Genomic DNA, 19099 nt, shown 5'->3' on the forward strand with positions numbered 1-19099 from the left:
TTAATTATTGTGTGTGTGTGTGTGTCATGTAGATAAATCTTGGGCAAAGACCAATTGTTCTCAGATAAACCTTACCTAGACATATATTTCTTGATCTGCTATGTATAATTTGTCAGTAGGATGTAGGAGTAATATGGTTCCCTCTGGTTTTCAAAACTAGCTAGGCATTATTTATTTCTTACATTGTCTCACCCCTCCATCATGGAGCTGTTCAATGTTTTATAGCTTGCAAAGTAGTATGTATACATAAATGTGTTCAATTTTTACAAACTATAAGTGAAATATGGTTATCTATGTTTTCTAAATAAGGAAATAGAGGTGAAAAAGCTGTCTACCACAATGGACAGCATACTCTCACAAGGACCAGAAAGGAGCCAGGTCTTTTGTCTCACCCCTCCATCATGGAGCTGTTCAATGTTTTATAGCTTGCAAAGTAGTATGTATACATAAATGTGTTCAATTTTTACAAACTATAAGTGAAATATGGTTATCTATGTTTTCTAAATAAGGAAATAGAGGTGAAAAAGCTGTCTACCACAATGGACAGCATACTCTCACAAGGACCAGAAAGGAGCCAGGTCTTTTGTTTACAAATGATAGAAAGGAATAAAATAACATACAGTGTGGGAAATACAGGCATATCTAACTTGAATATATCTGAGGTTTGCAATAAAACCTTAGAACATGTTGGAGCGCTAATACCTGTGTCAAATTTTAGAATATATTTCTTCATGGAAACATTGTCAAATATCTGATGATTAGGTTATTAGAGTACTTAAGAAAAGCCTGTACTTTAAAAGCATACATCACCATGCCCGGGTTTTTTTCATGGGTTCTGGGGATGGAACTCAGGTCTTCATGCTTGCATGGCAAGCACTTGACCAACTGAGCTATCTCCCCAGGTCCCTAGATGAGCTTTCTATAAGTGTAATGATAACATAACCCAATCATCATGTATCCTCTCTATATTTTAAATATATATTCTTAGTTCTGGCTGGGGCTGTGTGTCTCAGTCGCAGAGCATTTGCCTAGCATAAGCACCGAGAAAAATAAAAAAATATCTTTTTCAAAGTATTAAAAATAGAACTATATATAATTCAGGTATACCACTTCTGGGTAGATACCCAAAGAAATCAAAGTCAGCATACCCATGTTCACCATGGTACTATTCATAATAACTGCTTCTCACAATTTATGGACTCAGCCTAGGTGCTGCACCATCAACAGATGAAAGGGTAAAGAAATATGGCATAAATTGAGTTTTATTCAGTCATAAGGAAGAACAAAATCAAGTAGGAAAATGGACTAGAGATTTTCACGATAAGCAAAATGAGCAGCATCAGAAAGACAAGTGACACATTTTCTCTCATATGTGGAATTTAGGGGCATAAAAGGACAGAAAGTAAAAGGAGGGGCTATTTGGGATATGGAAGCAGAAAACAGAGGAGGGAAAGAGAGAATAAGAAAAAGTAGAAAAGAGGAGACTAGGATGAAAGTACATTATATGCATATATGAAAATGTCATCATGAAACCTATTACTTGGACAATTAATAATAAATAAAAATTACATACTGAGTTCTAAAACAATTAAGTTGCAAATAGACTTTTATAATAATCCATTCATAAGTAAAGAAGTATCAAGAGCTATTTCTAATGGCAGAGACATTACACAAAAGGTTCTTTAATGACCAAGCAAGAGATGCGCCTAACTAAAGCACTGAAAGAATCAAGTTCACAAAATTTTTATTGAATAATTCCTGATCAACAGAGTAGGAAATGATACAGAAACTTGAAAGGACACTATTCAGGCACTAGCAGTCAATAGTATCCAGTCTCTCCTTGCTCTGGATTCCCTGCCCCCAGAACATCAAAGAGACATTAAGTGGTGCTTTCATGATAGACATGAGCACTGTTAGCATCTTATTATATACTTTAATGCACAGAATACCTTTAAGATATGTATCTTAAAGTTAAAACCAACTAATATAACCACTTGAGCAGACTGTACCATACCTATGTAAGCTACTTCACTGTAAATTCCTGAATATAACATACATACCCACCTCCTAATATATTATGTGTATTCAATAAATATCCGTTAAATGAATAAGCCTAAATAATAAAAAAGTGCTATTAGTAAAATCCAAATTCCAAATTACCAGATGTTAAATACCAACATAATCAATGTTCTAAGTTTCACAAATGCCTAAAGACAATATCAAATCTTTAGGAATATTTCCAAATTAAGACACAAACTATTCTGAAGGTCAAACAAGAATAACAACACCAAAGTCAATTACACTGCTTCAAAAGCACTTCTAAATGTACTTAAAAGATTAATTTTCTTTTAACTACACAGAATACACACTGTCTTTACCACATTCATCAGAATAAAAGCAAAATAAACTTGTATGGAAAGCCTCCTAAAGCGGTGCTTCTGAAGCCCACAGAGCATCCTCAGACTGTTCCCAGTGCCCAGAAATACAAATACAGAAACTGACAGGAAACTTTTTGAAACTTCCAAAGTAACTTGAGATTGTTACAGCAACCGGGTAAATGATAAGCAGACTTACTGAACAGAGTGCAGATCAGTTTATATAGTGCCTCACATATGCTGTGAAAGGTGTGCTAGGCAGAGATGACCAATTGGAGATGTAAAAATAATAACAACAATGTGGTCCTCTGACCCATGAGAGCTATACTCATTAATGTTATCTGAATAAATGGAATGCTGTCAATTAAAATAGTCAAACAGAAATTGGTCCTACAAATACTTTTTAAAGTAGCTTGGTTAAAACACATTTCAACAGAGAACATATTTTAAGCTCTTCAAAATACTAAACAGCAAATAATAAACAAGATTTAATTTGTTAAAGAATACATATAGCTATGTTTATTTTACTTCGTGGGGTAATTTTAACTCAAAGAAAACTTTTTTAAAGTTTTCAGCTTTTTTTTTAAAGTCCGGATCTTTACTATGCAGCCCACGCTGGCTTCGGACTTAACAATACTCCTGACTCAGCCTCCAAAGTGCTGAGATTACAGCCTAGGTCTGCCACTCCCAGCTTGCATCCAGGTGTTTTTAAAAAGAGCAAAACCCTTCAAGAAAATGGGCTACTAGGTATGGTAGCACACCCCTGTATGGTAGCACACCCCTGTAGCCCCAGCCATTTGGGGCTGAGGACCGCTTGTCAAGAGTGCCTGGGCAACATAGTGAAACCCTATCTCAAAAAATAAAAATTCTAAAGATAAGAGGCTATTTATACATTCTATACAAATAAACCATAACCTAGTGTGCACTAGGCAAGAGCTCTACCACTGAGTCATATTCCAGGCCCCTATTTCTTAAGATCTGTTACCATGACAATTAAGTTTCCAAATGATTTTTAGAAGGAATAAACATGTAAAGCCAACATTTACAGACTTACTTAAGTGTTGCTTTGAAATCATGCAATTGCCTATTTTCATTTGCCTTTCTCTTTCAGAATAAAAATCTTCTATCACTGATCTTTGATTCCCTAAAGCCTACCACAACGATATCAGGTTCATAATGGGCACACAAATATTTGCTGAATGGAAAAAAAAAATGCAGTGACCTAGAGTTTTCAAAGTTATAGAATCAGAGACACACAGAGAAGGAAAATGTTGAGAAACACGGCCTGTAGAAGACAATAAGGATTCCACTTTTTGTCTCGGGGAATGGTACACTGAAACTCTTATTATTGTTTTTAAGCATACATATTTTCTTACCTTTCATGCATATGCTATATTTCATAATTAAATCAGATTAATCAACTGAACATTATTACAACAACTCTAAAGTACTTACCTCACTTTGTGGCTCCTGGATAACTTTATAGAGAGATGAAACTAAAGAACTTCTGTCTTTCAAATTTGTGGCATAATTTGGTAAAGATGTTTCTCGTAGTGTCTAAACAAATTTTTAAAAAAGATACATTTTATTTTTATGAGATTCCAAAATAGACAAACTCATAAAGATAGAAAATATCACATATTAGTTCTTGTCACAGCCTGAGGAAGTGGGAGAAATTGGGAGGGAGTAACTACTAGGAGAAGTGTTTCTGAAATCCATGCTGGTGTTTGTTGCAACCTTGTGAATATACCAAGCAAAACAAACAAACAAACAAGCAAAACCCTGCATTCTCACTTAAAACAGTAAATTTTATTTGATGTGAATTATATCTCAATAACAAAATTTTCAAAAATATTTTTTATCCTCTTACTACCAAACGGGTAAATCACCATCAGAACTTCATCTTGGGCAAAGCGTGTGGCATACACCTTCAATCCCAGCACTCTGGGATTAAATCTCTCTGAGTTTCAGGCCAGCCTGGTCTACATAGTGAATTCCAAGTCAGCCAAGACTAAAGAATGATATCCTGTCCAAAAACAAAAACAAAAAAAACCTTCATCTTTGGCAGTAGGGAGATAGCTCACTGGATAAAGCACTTGCCATAAAAGTGTGAGGAAAAGAATCAGGATCTCAAGAATCCACGTGAAAGCTGGACAGGCATGATGGCTGTTTGTAATGCCAGCACTTGGGAGACCTAGACAGGGCAACACCAGGGTAAGCTGGCTGGCTAGACAAGCTGATCTGTAAGCTCTTGGTTCAACTGAGACCCTGCCTCAATACATAAAGTGGAGAGTGAGCCATGAAGGCACCCAACATCAACTTCAGACCTACACATGCACTCATACACACATGCAGGCACACAAATGTGAGAACGCATACACATAAATGCACCCCACACACCCATATACATGCAAAAAAAACCCTTCCTCTTTAATTACAACTTTTGATTAGAAATGATAATGACCCAAGTGCAAAGCTAGAGATACATCTTTGCAGCATCATGATGAATCTCCTTCAGTCTACTGATCCTGCTTCTAGTTACATAAAGACTGGGAAAACCACAGGTCACCTGATCCAAATACTCCTGAGTTCCATGCTGACAGCCAATGGAGAGGCTGCTCAACCGGGCCTACTATTTGAATTGAGCAGAAGACCTGGACTTCTCAGAACTACACTACCACAAATTGGGTTTTCTAATGGCATTTAAAATACAAATAACCAATCATAGCCTGCCAGCACTACCTCTCCCACAGCCTGGAAAGGAATGGCAAGAGAGACATTTCCAGCAGGAAATGCATATAGCCTTGGGTGAAAAAACAGCGGAGAAAACTGAAAAGAAAATTCATTACTACAACAATAAAGATCCATCTTTCAAGAGCAAACCTCCTCTGTAGCAGTATCAGTCTTCTAAGTAATTTTTCCCACCGAAATTCCTTCACTCACTCAATCAGTGCTAACCCTGCACATCTCAACATATTCCTAACACTCATTCTAAGACATGCACTATTTCTTACATATCCCATAACCAAGTATTTCTTGACTTAATGTGGGCTGTGGCTAGTAGACATAGCTTTATGTAGGTGTATATATGAACAGAAAATTAAATCCATTCCTACTTCACTGGGCATTCCTTGAGGAAAAGAGCTGTCTAACCTTTCTACCCCCTTAACTCAGCACAGTCTCATATTCAAACCTTTGCTGAAGGAACACAGGGTAAGAAATAAAAACTATCACTGCCTACACTTTGGAGGATTCTGTAAAAATAGGCCATATTTTACCCAAGGATGTATAAGTGAATAGATTTTTTAAATTTGATAAGAATAGCAAGCACATGTGAACTATCTGGGAACCTTCCACTAGTCTCCAAAACAATAACAAAAGGAGAGTTTCACTGCACTGTTTACATAAAGAAGAGATTAAGGCATTCTTCAATATTTCAAAAGCAAGTAACAAAATATCTCCAGGCAACATTCCATTTCCATCATTTGATCAAGAGTAACCTAATACTGGGGAAATTTATATAAAAGGGAATAAAGTCAAATAAACAGCAGATTTCTAATCTTCTGAATATAAACAAGCCTAAATAATACGTATAAAATATATTGCTTTGACTATATGAACACAATATATAAATGTCTAGATACATTTATACATTATACATGTATAATGTATACATATTGTTTTGACTATATGAACACATTATATAAATGTCTAGATACATTTATACATTATATAAATGTCTAGATACATTTTTAGACATACATTTATGTCTTAAAAATTTAAGAATAAGTGAATTAAAATATAAATCTTTAACAAGCATTAAGAAATAGAAAAGATCATTAAATATTATTTAGGTTAAAATGTGAACATTCACTAAAAACACATCATTTTCAGTGTGTGTATCAATTAAGGTTCACAAAGTAAAATATTTTCTGAAAACAACCAGTCGTCTTAGTGTTAATTATCCTTCCCTATCTCCCTCCTCTACCTTTCCCTCCCATCCCCTACTCCATTTAACCCTAACACTAAAGGCCTTAGAATATGACATAAAGAAACCTACTACTGCCAGGTGTGGTGGCTCACACCTTTAATCCCAGCACTTTGGAGGCAGAGTCAGAGATCTCTGTGAAATTGAGGCCAGCCTGGTCTGGGGCTACAGGGAGACCATGTCTCAAAAAACCAAAACCTGTTGGGCATGGTGCCACACACCTTTAATCCTGGCACTTGGGAGACAGAAGTGGACAGATCTATGTGAGATAAAGGCCAGTCTAGATCCTTATTGAGTTCCAGGCCAGCTGTGGCTATAAGGGTGACCCTGTCTCAAAAAGGTCAAAACCCCCCAATCAAACAAAAAAGAAACCCACTACTGTAGAAGTTTTCTAAAATTCACACACACACACAAAAGAAGTTTAAATGGAGCTGCCCTCAGTTGGGGGGAATAATGCCTCCCCCAGATAACATGAGCTATCAAATAAAAAGCTCAATGCCAGGTAGAAGTTACCTCTTTTCAAGTTGTTAGTTAGTGCGGTCCCATAGACTACCCCCCAAACATTACAGGCTATTGACACTGCTCTTGCTTGCTCTCTAGAACTTGCTGGTAGGACTCTATTGCTGAAGACACCACAATACCTAAGCCATAGAACATGGGGACATCAAGTTGGTACAGACCTACATTCTTCTCTTCATACCCACAGATTAATGCATTTCTCAGCCCTCATTAGAAGCTTCTTTTTGTAGATTATGATCAATAGTGAGACCAACAATCAGTCAACATACAGAGAAAAAGAGACTGTGGAGCTCTCAGCACTAAATGAGACCTCCAAATCACATGCCATTCCTTCAAGACTTAGGAATCATTTAGGAAGAGGGGGCAGAAGGATTATAAGAGCCAGAGGGAGTAGACATCTACAGTAGTTTGTCAGACTTACAGCACAATTGCACACATCAACTCACAGCAGCTGGGACTGCACAAGACTTGCAGAAGATCAAGCCAGTCAAAATCTAAGCGTGGATAGGGGAGGGGCTTCTGAAGTCCCATCTCTTATCTGAGGAGCTTTTGGCAATTGATGTCTACTAGGGGAGAGAGAATCAGGTTTCTTCAGGGATACAGACCCATGCTCCAGTAGATGGTACTACAAAATGCACACATAGGCAGCACTAAATGGACTCAGAAAGCAAAAATTCCTAGAATTGGATGAAAATAACACAACATATGAAAACCTATGGGACACAATGAAGGCAGTCCTAAGAGGAAATTTATAGCATCAAGTACCTACACCAGAAAATTATAATTATCTCACATAAACAAATTAATGATACACTTGAAAGTCTTGGAAAACCAAGAACAAACCACACTGAAAAGAGCAAAGGGAAAGAGATAAATAAAACTAAGGTTGATATTACTGAACTAGAAACAAAGAAAACAATATAAAGAATTAATGAAACGAAGACTAAGTTTTTTGAAAAGATTAACAAGATTGACAAACCTTTAGCCAAATTAAATAAAAGAGAGAGGACCCAATTAACAAACCAGAGATGAAAAAGAAAACATTACAACAGATCCTGAGGAAATTCAGAAAATAATGACAGACTTTAAAAATCTATATTCTACTAAACTAGAAAATCTAAAAAAATGGATAAATTTCTAGATATGTATGGCCTACCAAAGTGAAAACAAAATGATAAGCACAAGTTAAACAGACCTATAACAACCAATGAGATAGACGCAGTAATTAAAAATCTCCCAACTAAAAAGAGCCCAGGACGAGATGGATACAGCACAGAATTCTACCAAACCTTCAAAGAACTGATACCAAGAGTTCTCAAATTACTCAGTGAGGAAGGAACACTCCAAAATTCTTTCTATGAAACCAGTATTATTCTAATACCCAAACCATACAAACACCCAAGGAAAAAGAAAATTGTATGTCAAGCTCTCTGATAAACCTAAGTTCAAAAATTCTCAATAAAATACTTGCAAACCAAATAGAAGAACACATCAAAAAGATTATCCAACATGATCAAGATGCTTCATCCCCATGACATAGGAATGGTTTGACATAGGTAAATCAATAAATGTAATCTACCACATAAACAGAATTAAGGACAGAAATCACACAATAATCTCATTAGATGCAGAAAAGGCCTTTGACAAAAAAATCCAACATCCATTCATGATAAAATTCATGGAGAAATCTAGGGACACAGAGGACAGGGGCATATCTCAACATAACAAAGGCAATATATAACAAGCCCACATCCAACATCATATTAAATGAAGAAAAAAATTAAAAAATTCCCATTAAAGCCACAAACAAGACACGGATGTTCACTCTCTCCACTTCTGTTCAAAAAGTACTTGAAGTCTTAGCTAGAGCAATAAGACAAATGAAGGAGATAAAGTGGATACAAGTTGGAAAGGAAGAAGTCAAAGCATCCTTATTTGCAGAAGTTATGATTGTATTCATAAAAGACCCTAAAGACTCCTCCAGAAAACTCCTAGAGCTGATAAATACATTCAGAAATGTAGTGGCAGGATATAAAATTAACACCCCCAAACTGGTACCCTTATTACATACCAACAATAAGCATGGTAAGAAAGAAATCAGGGAAATGATCCCATTCATGATGTGCTGGATAGCTTTAGTGTCAATTTGACACACCTGGGTTGAGGGAGCCTCAATTGGGGAATTTCCTCTATTGGACTGGCCTGTGGCCATATCTGAGGGTCATCTTCTTGATGAGTGATGTGGGAGCAAGCCAGTAAGCAGAGTTCCTCCATGGCCTGTGCTGCAGCTCCTGCCTCCAGATTCCTGCCCTGAGTTCCTACCTTGGGCTCCCTGATGAACTGGGACCTGGGATATGTAAGCTAAATAAACTCTTTCCTTCCCAAGTTGATATTGGTCAGAGTATTTTGTCATAGCAATGAAGAACAAACTAAGACACATGACAACCTCAAAACCTATAAAATATCTTGGAATAAATCTAACCAGAGGGTTAATATGTAGAATACATAAAGATCTCAGAAAACTAAACATCAAAAAAACCAAACAACCCAATTAAAAATTGGGGCTAGGAGCTGAATAACGAGTTCACTAAAGATGAAATGCAAATGGCTGAGAAATACTTTTAAAAATGTTCAATCTGGCCAGGCATGGTGGCACATGCCTTTAATCCCAGCACTCAAGAGGCAAAGGTAGGCAGATCTCTGAGCTCAAGGCCAGCCTGGTCTACAGAGTAAGTTCCAGGTCAGCTGGGGCTACAGGGAGACCCTGTCTCAAAAAGACCAAAAAAAAAACGTTATTTATGATAAAATATATTGTATGAAATCTGCAAAAATTCAATAAAAAAAGAAAAATTAAAAAGAGAGCATATGAAGTTGAGAAAGAAAAGTAGTGTTGGAGATGGGGGGAATTAGAGGGGAGGGAATGGGGTAAAACATATATGCATGTATATTAAATAAAAATTTTTAAAAAGTCAGAGACAAAAGAACAGCTCCTCTCTAAAAAGTCAAGCTCTGAAAAATACCCTGCCCTGGGCTACTACTATTAAATGGAAAAAGAGTATCTTCAAAACTAGTGCAGTGACAACACTTAGCTCATCACTCTGTCACTACCTCGTTTTATGAATGTGGGAAAGTCACTTTTCTGTAGAAGTGGGGGGGTATTAACGACTATGCTTACAAACGATACTGTGAAAAACTTAAGATCTGAAAGGGCCAGATGAACCTAAGTACTGTTACAGCAAGCATTTACATTGTCTTAATGTACACCAGCTTAAAGGTGCTGCCCTTCTCTATCGCCAGCTAAGGTTTCTCATGTTACAGGCAGAAATGGAGATGAAAAATAAGAAGGAATCATGCTGAAATTATTCTTGGCAAATTTTAAAGAAAACAGATGCTTCATACTAACGTACCATTTGGCAGATGGCTTAAAAAACGTAAGAAGGTGATATGGGTTGGATGAAAGAGATTTAATGAAGATGGGCAGATGGGTGAAGAACCAATAAATAAAAAAGCTCTGTTCAACAACATCACATGAGAATGGATTTTTGAGTCACATACTGAGATTCAATGGCTATCAGAAATTTAAAAAAAAACAAACAGGAGTCTGGAATGTGTTAGATAATATATATGTACATATATAGCATTAAGAAAAATTGCAATCTTAAAGATATTTTACAGTCATTGAAAGTATTGAATATACATGAAATCTTAAAATGAATCCCAGTTTAATCACTTTGTTAGTATATAAAGAAAATACTACTGACAGAATAGCTAAAGCAAAAACTAAATGTTTATCTAAAGGCAACAAATATTTTTCAAAAATTTCAAATTTTACATTTATTTAATGTGTGTGTGTGTGTGTGTGTGTATTTGTGTGTGTTTATCAGAGGACAAATTGCAGGAGTTGGTCTTTCCTTCCAGGGACTGAACTTGGGTCATCAAGGCTTGGTGGCAAGTGTCTGTTCCCAACGAGCTATTTTCAAGTCCCTAAAAAATGTTTTTTACATTTATTTATTGGCTTTGTAAGCTTTTTATATAAAAGACTTACACAAAGCAAACTGCATTGTCTCTGTGCTTTTGAGAAATTGCTAAGTAAAATTATGAAGTTAGGAGTTCAAATTATGACCATGTAGAGCTACTGCTACATTGACAGACCACCTCCTTCAATTTTTCTAATGATACTGATTGAGTTATTTTTATTTTATGTGTATGAGTGTATTGTCTGCATGTATGTAAGAGCACCTGTGTCATGCAACACCATGGAGGTCAGAAGAGGGCATTGGATCCCCTGGAACTGGAGTTAGTACGGTTGTTAGCCGCCATGTGGGTGCTGGGAATCAAACCCAGGTCCTCTGCACGAGCAGTCAGTGCTCTTAATCCCTGAGCCATTTCTCCAGTTCCAAGTCATTAAGATTTATTCAATAAAAAGATCTAGTAGGAGAACTGGGATTCAATCAATGGGTTGCTGACTCTCAGTCCACCCAATCAATGATGATAATCTTGCCAAGGTTATCACTAAACACCCAAACAGAATTTTCTTAAAAACAAATCAAATCCAAAAACAAAACAAAACAAAAACAAACAACCACAAAAAAAACCCAACCCACCAAATGTTAAGGAGAATATAATGGAAATTTTTCTATAATAAATAAGAGGGACTATAAAAAACATTTGACTAAAATATAATTTAACATTTCAAGAGTATGTGTTTTATGTATTATTTTTATTTTATGTGTATGCATGTATTGCCTGCATGTAGGAAAGTGCACCCATGTCGTGTAATGCCCATGGAGGTCAGAAGAGGCTGTCAGATCCCCTGGGACTGGAGTTATGGACAGTTGTTAGCTGCCATGTGGGTGCTGGGATTCAAACCCGGGTCTTCTGCAAGAACAGTGTTCTTAACCACTAAGTCACCTCTCCAGCCCCCTGAGTACATATTTGTTTCCAAGCATTTTTCTACCTGGTGTTACCTTTGGTATGCTGCTGATTAGGCCTGATAATCTTGTTCTCTTTATCAAACACATAGCTAAACATAACACACATTAAGGCATTCAGAAATGCCTACCAAAATAAGTGAGGGATAGGATATTCCTTTCTTTGCGTTGGTTATAACATAAACTTGAAGATAATGTAAAACATCTGTGATAGCAAATTGATTGAAATTTGGTAAATTTAATTTTGAGGGGGTAAAGTTACTTTTTGCTCCCAAGAAGACTATGTTTTCTTCACCGCTTCCCCCCAATGAAAAAATGTCCTTACCTTCACATTAAACTTTCACAAAATGTTGCTACCAAATAGCAATTATATGACTTATTGAGAAAATATTATGTCTCTTCTACATGGTCTAGACAATGTTCTGAGTGAAAAGAAAAAATATTACTTAAATAAAAACTTTATGTACTCATATCATAGTTTCTTTTAGTGAAAGATAGTTTTTAGAAAACAAGACCTATATGCTTGGCACACTCCTGCTGCTTGGGTGCCACTGCCAGTCTGTGAACCATGCCAGGAAATGTATGTATGCATATGCATATCCGATGCGTCTACAGAACCCATGGTTTACATTGGTTTTTTTTTATTCTGATCTAACTCCTTCAACTTCCTAGTGACATCCCCCATTCCAGGTATGCAATTCCTTTCTGAGAGGGAAACCTAATGCCCCTATCTTTAAAATATTTATTTGCTAATCTACCAATGCAGTCTCTTCAACTAGCTCTTGGATAAGCCACCTCTGCAACCAGCTACTCTGCTCTATCAAGCAGGGCACACCACTACCAGTACTGGTGCCCTGCCCCGCTGTACTCCCTAGTGCAATTCCTAGGTATCCACATGCTACAGCAGGATGGGGAAGAATAAAAAAAAAAATGGGCATTGTGATTTCATGGTTGATCCTTCCATTAACAGCCCACTATTTAGCATACCCTCTTTACACAGCTTCCATCTTAAAGAATTGGCAGCTTGCTATATTTGCTCTTCCAAACTGACTTCACTATTAAACATAAGAATGGTCTAAAAGAAATGGCACTGTTAAATCAGAAAATTTCTGTCAACCTGTGCTCCCTGCAAAATCATAATGCATAGCAAAATATATCATAACTACTTTTGAAGCAGAAAAAAGCTTAAAAACTCCTTGAATGATTATTTACAAAGATAACAAGTGATGGGGGTAAAGCACATACAAAACTTAATCACACTATTAAAATATGTAGGAAACACTATATATAGTATATTATATTGCTTCATGATGACAGGAAATCCAGAGAAGGATACTCAGTTCATGACAATAAAAGCTAAGAAAGTAAAAAAAAAAACCTATCCAGCCATTGATCATGATTAGATACAGAAGCAAAGACCAACTTCAAAATTAAGAGGAAACATTACTTCTCTGAAGGACACACAGAAACTAAAATGTTGTAGCATCTCCTTTTTTGAGTGATTATTGTATTCTTTTTTTTTTCAATTTGTTATTTTTTTATTTTATTTTATGTGTATGCGTGTATTGCCTACATGTAGGTAAGTGCACCCGTGTTATGAAATTCCCATGGAGGACAGAAGAGGCCATTGGATTCCCTGGAACTGGAGTTACAAACAGTTGTTAGCTGCCATGTGGGTGCTGAGATTCGAACCCAGGTCTTCTGCAAGAACAGCCAGTGTCCTTAACTGCTGAGCCATCTCTCCAGCCCAATTATTGTATTCTTATTCACTGATAAGCCTTATCTAAATTCATAAGAAATCCAAATTTTGTTATTTGAACTTATATCACTAAGAATGAGATCTTTTCTTCTTGCCTAAGTGTTTAAGTCACTGACATGGAGAAGCAGTCTTGAGTTCCATCACAGGTGCAAAGCTTCAGATAAAGAGGTTTGAACGCCTTCCAAATCTATGTTAACATAATTTTCATGACAACAAGATCCTGAATCCACTCTGAAGTCCAAATTAGGCGTTAACCCCATTATACACAGCCCTACTTTGTTTTAAGCCTATTAAAATACAGCTTTGGGGGCTGGAGAGATGGCTAAGGGGTTAAGAGCACTGGCTGTTGTTGTAGAAGACCCAGGTTCAAATTCCAGCACCAACATGGCAGCTAACTGTAACTCCAGTTCCATGGGATTTGATGCCCTCTTCTGTCCTCCATGGGCACTACATGACATGGGTGCACTTACATGCATGTAGGCAGGCATAACACTCATACACATAAAATAAATAAAATTTAAATTTTAAAAAAATTTCATCCAAAATACCCTTCATCCAAATTTTATCTTTTCTTTTTTTTTTTTTTTTTTTTTTTTGGTTTTTCCCTTTTTCCCCCTTTTTGGGGGGCCCCAAGGAAGCCAAGAAGCCTGGCACAATCATACTGTTCATTTATCTCTGAAGTTTTGGGCTGATTTGTCTAGACAAAATAAAAATGACATTTGTTGCCCAATTTCTTCAAATCTGTGGTTTAGAATAATGAAATTCACATAATTATATGTCACAGGAGAGGATGAAGGAATTTGCTTATTTAAGGAACTCAGTTTCAGTTATCATAAAGCAGAACTCCTGAGACCAAAAAAAAAAAAAAAAAAAAAATGACGCCTAAGTTTTATTATCCTAACACAGCACCTAGGTTAGCTACCAAGAGAAAGACTCCTGGTAGAAGGCTGGGCAAGTATCTTGCTGTCTTCTTTTTGTCTCCCACTCCATTTCTGACAATGAATCATTGACTGACCACTGGAGGTTGACATCAACATTATAACCAGTGGTGTCACATGACAGAAAATAAATAAATGAATAAGCTCTTTAAACCACTTAGGGAAAAAGGAATTAATTTTCTGTAAAAATTACTATACATAAATAGTTTCCTACTAAGATATATTAGAACATTCTTCTACAGCTATTTAATATTTTAGTCACATAAAAATTTTAAAGTCACTAGAATTTAAACCCAGACAACCAAGCATTCTTTGTAATAAAATTACTATTAGAAGAGTTAATATTACCTTAAACTCTGACAACCATTCTTCCACAACCCCTTTCTCTGTAGTAAACATCTTTCCACATCTGTTCCAAACCTTCAACCTAAAAATTAACATAGAAAAATGCAAACAATTTTAATCAATTTTATTTAGAGTCCTAATACTAGGTATAGAGGTACTCCTATAAAATTACTCCTTATTTGGGAAATTAGTTTCAAACATTAATTAATTATAACAAAACATTAATTACAACCAATGTACACAAGCAAACTTTAAAATGCAAGAATTCTAACAAAAGTATAAATACCATAAAATAATAAAATTACTTCCACAAATTTTCATTCATTTCAGGTATGCCAGCTGCAAAACATATTCAAATTTTTTCTTTACTTTTCATTAAATAATTTCAAAAGGATCATATTAAAGTTGTGAAAAAATGCTTGAAAACTATGAAAATATAAACTAAAGAGATATGCCCACAAGTACTTACAGAAATCATTAATTTGTCTTAAGTTTCAGTCCTTTAAGAGAACTGAAGCCATTTGAGCTCCCCCCCCCCCGCTTCTCTTTCTCTCTCCCGATATAGATTTATAAAGGAAAAGTGAGACAGAGCTCCAGAGAGTAGGAGGGAACCCAGAGAAACACTCCCATTTGGTTTCTCTTGATAATTGAGTATTCATTACAAAAAAAAGGAAAAGTGACAATATCCAAGATAATAAAACTATTCAAAAGTAGTTATTCAGAAGATAGGAGTTTACTTAAGAATAAATATGAAAAACACGTTAAAGGAAATGTAAAATTTTTTATCTCACACACAAAATTTTTGTTCAAGTACCATCTACTTTTCTTCATTTGTATAGGATTAGACTTAGAAATGTGTTTCCTAAGAAAATACTGTAACTCTGTCCAAATCCTAGCTGCCAGATTCCAGTTCTTATCAATAATATAATATAATTAAGGTTCTTATCAATAATATAATGTAGCAGAAAATGAGGCCAAACTCAAAAACTGATCCCTGATTCTGCTGTTTACTTGTAATTTTGGTAAGACACTTGCCTTCACTTCTGCACCAGTGAAGAAGTGATAACCAGAGCCCTCTCCACGGGACTGTTCTGAGCATTCAATCTTACAATGCAAATAAAAGCACTTATTATACTGCCTGGCAGACAGTATTATTACTTGGTAATAAAGAATACTGTAAATGCATATAACCTCTGCTCTGCTGCCTATCAAAGTATACAGACATACCTAAATGAAAAACACAGGTTCTTGCCAAAGAAAACATTCTATTATTCATTCACAGTGATTTGATACGTATCTTTTTGTTTAGTTTTATTTTGAGACAAGGCCTCCCTGCCACAGCTGGCCTAGAACTTGCTATGCAGACCAGGCTAGCCTCACTCTCACAGAGATCTGCCTACCTCTGCCTGGGATTAAAGGGATTAAAGGCGTGCACAACCATGCCCAGCTGTATCTTTTTTTCTTAATAAAAAAGAAGCACATTATCCTTGGATCAAGTCAAGACTAACAGAAAAACACACATTTGGTTCTATATTATTGATTTGATAAAACTGTCTGGATGAACTGGGCTTTGGAATTATATTGGAAATGTTACCCAAAGCATTGCTGAATAATGTTATTTCCCTTAAAATTCAACTGAGGAAAATACACCCTCAGTTCTCAGTACTAGGAAAAACTCTCCTTTAAAATAATTGTGCTGCTTTCATATTGAGTCCTGTGAATCATAACTAATTATCTTTGTTTTGATTTGAGTAAAATTGGATGCCAAAGTTTCTGCCCGAACTCTGCCCCCGCCAAAAGCAAACCTACATTAAATTTTATTTTATATTCTTCTTTGTTGTTGTTCATGTTGTTGGGCTGCTCCACTGTCATTTTGTTTGGTTTCATTGGTTGGTTGGCTGGCTGATTGTTTTTTGAGACAGGGTCTTACTACATTGCCCAGCTGCCCTCAAATGCACAATCCTCCTGCCTCAGCCTCCCAAGTGCTGGGATTACATGCTCAGATACTTTACATTCTTACTCTTATTTTCTTTCCAACTGTACCTACTTTTTTTTTTTTTTTTGGTCTTTTTGAGACAGGGTCTCCCTGTAGCCCCAGCTGGCCTGGAACTCACTATGTAGACCAGGCTAGCCTTGAATTCACAGAGATCCACCTGCCTCTGCCTCCCAAGTCAAGTGCTGGGATTAAAGGTGTGTGCCACCACGCCCGGCCTGTACCTACTTTTTAAAAAATATATTTTATTATTTTTTAATTACTTTTATTTTACATGTATTGCCTGCCTGTGTGTAAGTGTACCCATGTCATGCAATGCCTGCAGAGGTCAGAAGAAGGCATCAGAACCCCCTCCAACAGAGTTACAGACAGTTGTCAACCAAACCATGTGGGTGCGGAATAGAACCTGGGTCCTCTGCAAGAACAGTCAGTGCTCTTAACCACTGAGCCACTTCTCCAGCCCCCTGCTTATATTCTTTTGTATATATTTGTGAAACAAAGCAAATATAAATACGTTTTCTTTTTATATTCTACTGCTTAATAAATGAGGGTTAAAAAATTATCACAGGGGCTGGAGAGATGGCTCAGTGATTAAGAACACTGGTTGCTTACAACTCCAGTTCCAAGGGATATGATGGCCTCCTCTGTCCTCTGCAGGCATTGCACAACATGGGTTCACTTACCTATATGCAGGCAATACACTCACACACATAAAATAAAAATAATAAATAAAGCTGGGCGTGGTGGCACATGCCTTTAATCCCAGCACTCGGGAGGCAGAGGCAGGCAGATCTCTGTAAGTTCAAGGCCAGCCTGGTCTACATAGTGAGTTCCAGTACAGCTGGGGCTACAGGGAGACCCTGTCTCAAAAACACCAATCATAATAATAATAATAATAATTTTTCATTATCACAAATAAAACCACATTATATCATTACAAATAACAGAGATGGTAAGTTTTCAGAAAAATTCAAAATAATTATCCAGTTAAAATTATGACTAATTTAAAAAATATTTTATTTATTATTTTTATATTATGTGTATGAGTACATTGCCTGCATGTAGGTAGGTGCACCGTGTCATGCAGTGCTCTTGGAGGTCAGAAGAAGACATCGGATTCCCCTGGAACTACAGTTATAGACAGCTGTTAGCCACCATGTGGGTGCTGGGAATCGAACCTAGGTTCTCTGCAAGAGCAGCCAGTGTTCTTAATTGCTGAGCCATTTCTCCAGCCCCTATAACTAATTTTTAAAAGACTAAAAGATTCTATAGGAATATGCGAAGGACAAAAAGTAGCCAAGGTTCATTTTTTTAACTTAAAAAAATTATTGAGACTTTCATACATGCATATGTTTTGATCCATGCCCACTCCCTTCCCTCCAACTCTTCCTATATCTCCCCATCACTTTTTCTGACAACTTCGTGTACTCTTTCTTTTTTTGGGGGGCGGGGGTTCTTGCTACTCTAACAGTCCCCCCTCTGAGTCAAGGTCATTTTTAAAACAACAGAACTGGAGGCCTTGGGCTCCCAGACAGCAGGGCTTACTACAAAATTTACCAAAATCAATAGTTAAGTCAACACAATAATTACAGAAAGGCAGAAAAATAAGTCAATTGACCAGAACAGAGTGGCCAGAAACATAACTACAAATACACAGCCACTACATTTACAATAAAAGTGAGCCTGCAATTCTGTGGGAGAAGGATGATTTTCACAATAAATGTGGCTAGGCCAACTGGACAGCTGTGTGGGAAGGATAAACAAAGAGCCATGATGCCCTAGATCACATCAGATGCAAAAGCCAGTTCTAGCTGAATCATAGAGCTAATTAGAAGAAAGCATTAAAAATGACTTTCATAACCTGGGGATAAAAACAGATTTCCTAAATAAGAGACAAAAAAGTACTCATCATAGGTGGGGGAAGGATAATTGGACTTTATTGAAAGTAAGGCTATCTAGTCATCAAAAGATACCACTAAAAGGCTAAAAAAGGCAGTTATAGAATGGAAAAAGTGATTTGTAATTCATAATATATACATTTATGACCAAAAGTCTCATATCCAGAATAAAGAATAAATTAAGAAAAGATAGAAAACCCAACAGGAAAACAAGATCATCACTTAACTAGGTGAAAACTTAACAAATAAGAGATGTTCATCTTTCTTAGTGATTAAGGAAATGTCCATTAAAATGCACAATGAAACCTCTCCTCTCTCTCTCTCTCTCTCTCTCTCTCTCTCTCTCTCTCTCT

At 36.4% G+C, this 19099-nt stretch overlaps 1 protein-coding gene across 3 annotated transcripts in view; it reads right to left on the reverse strand.

Annotated features, from left to right (window-relative positions):
- Positions 1 to 19099, reverse strand: part of Fam126a (family with sequence similarity 126 member A) — an 89179-nt gene that overhangs the window by 33246 nt on the left and 36834 nt on the right. For all 3 annotated transcript variants that reach the window (XM_008841460.3, XM_029567581.1, XM_029567582.1), the window contains exons 2-3: positions 14859 to 14937; positions 3831 to 3932 (exon numbers count right to left, since the gene is read on the reverse strand). In XM_008841460.3, coding sequence (XP_008839682.1) covers positions 3831 to 3932; positions 14859 to 14909 — 153 coding nt within the window. In that variant the 5' untranslated portion in view covers positions 14910 to 14937. The remainder of the gene's footprint in view (positions 1 to 3830; positions 3933 to 14858; positions 14938 to 19099) is intronic.

This window comes from Nannospalax galili, unplaced genomic scaffold (assembly GCF_000622305.1).
Source record: "Nannospalax galili isolate Female #2095 unplaced genomic scaffold, S.galili_v1.0 scaffold158, whole genome shotgun sequence".
NCBI lineage: Eukaryota > Metazoa > Chordata > Mammalia > Rodentia > Spalacidae > Nannospalax > Nannospalax galili.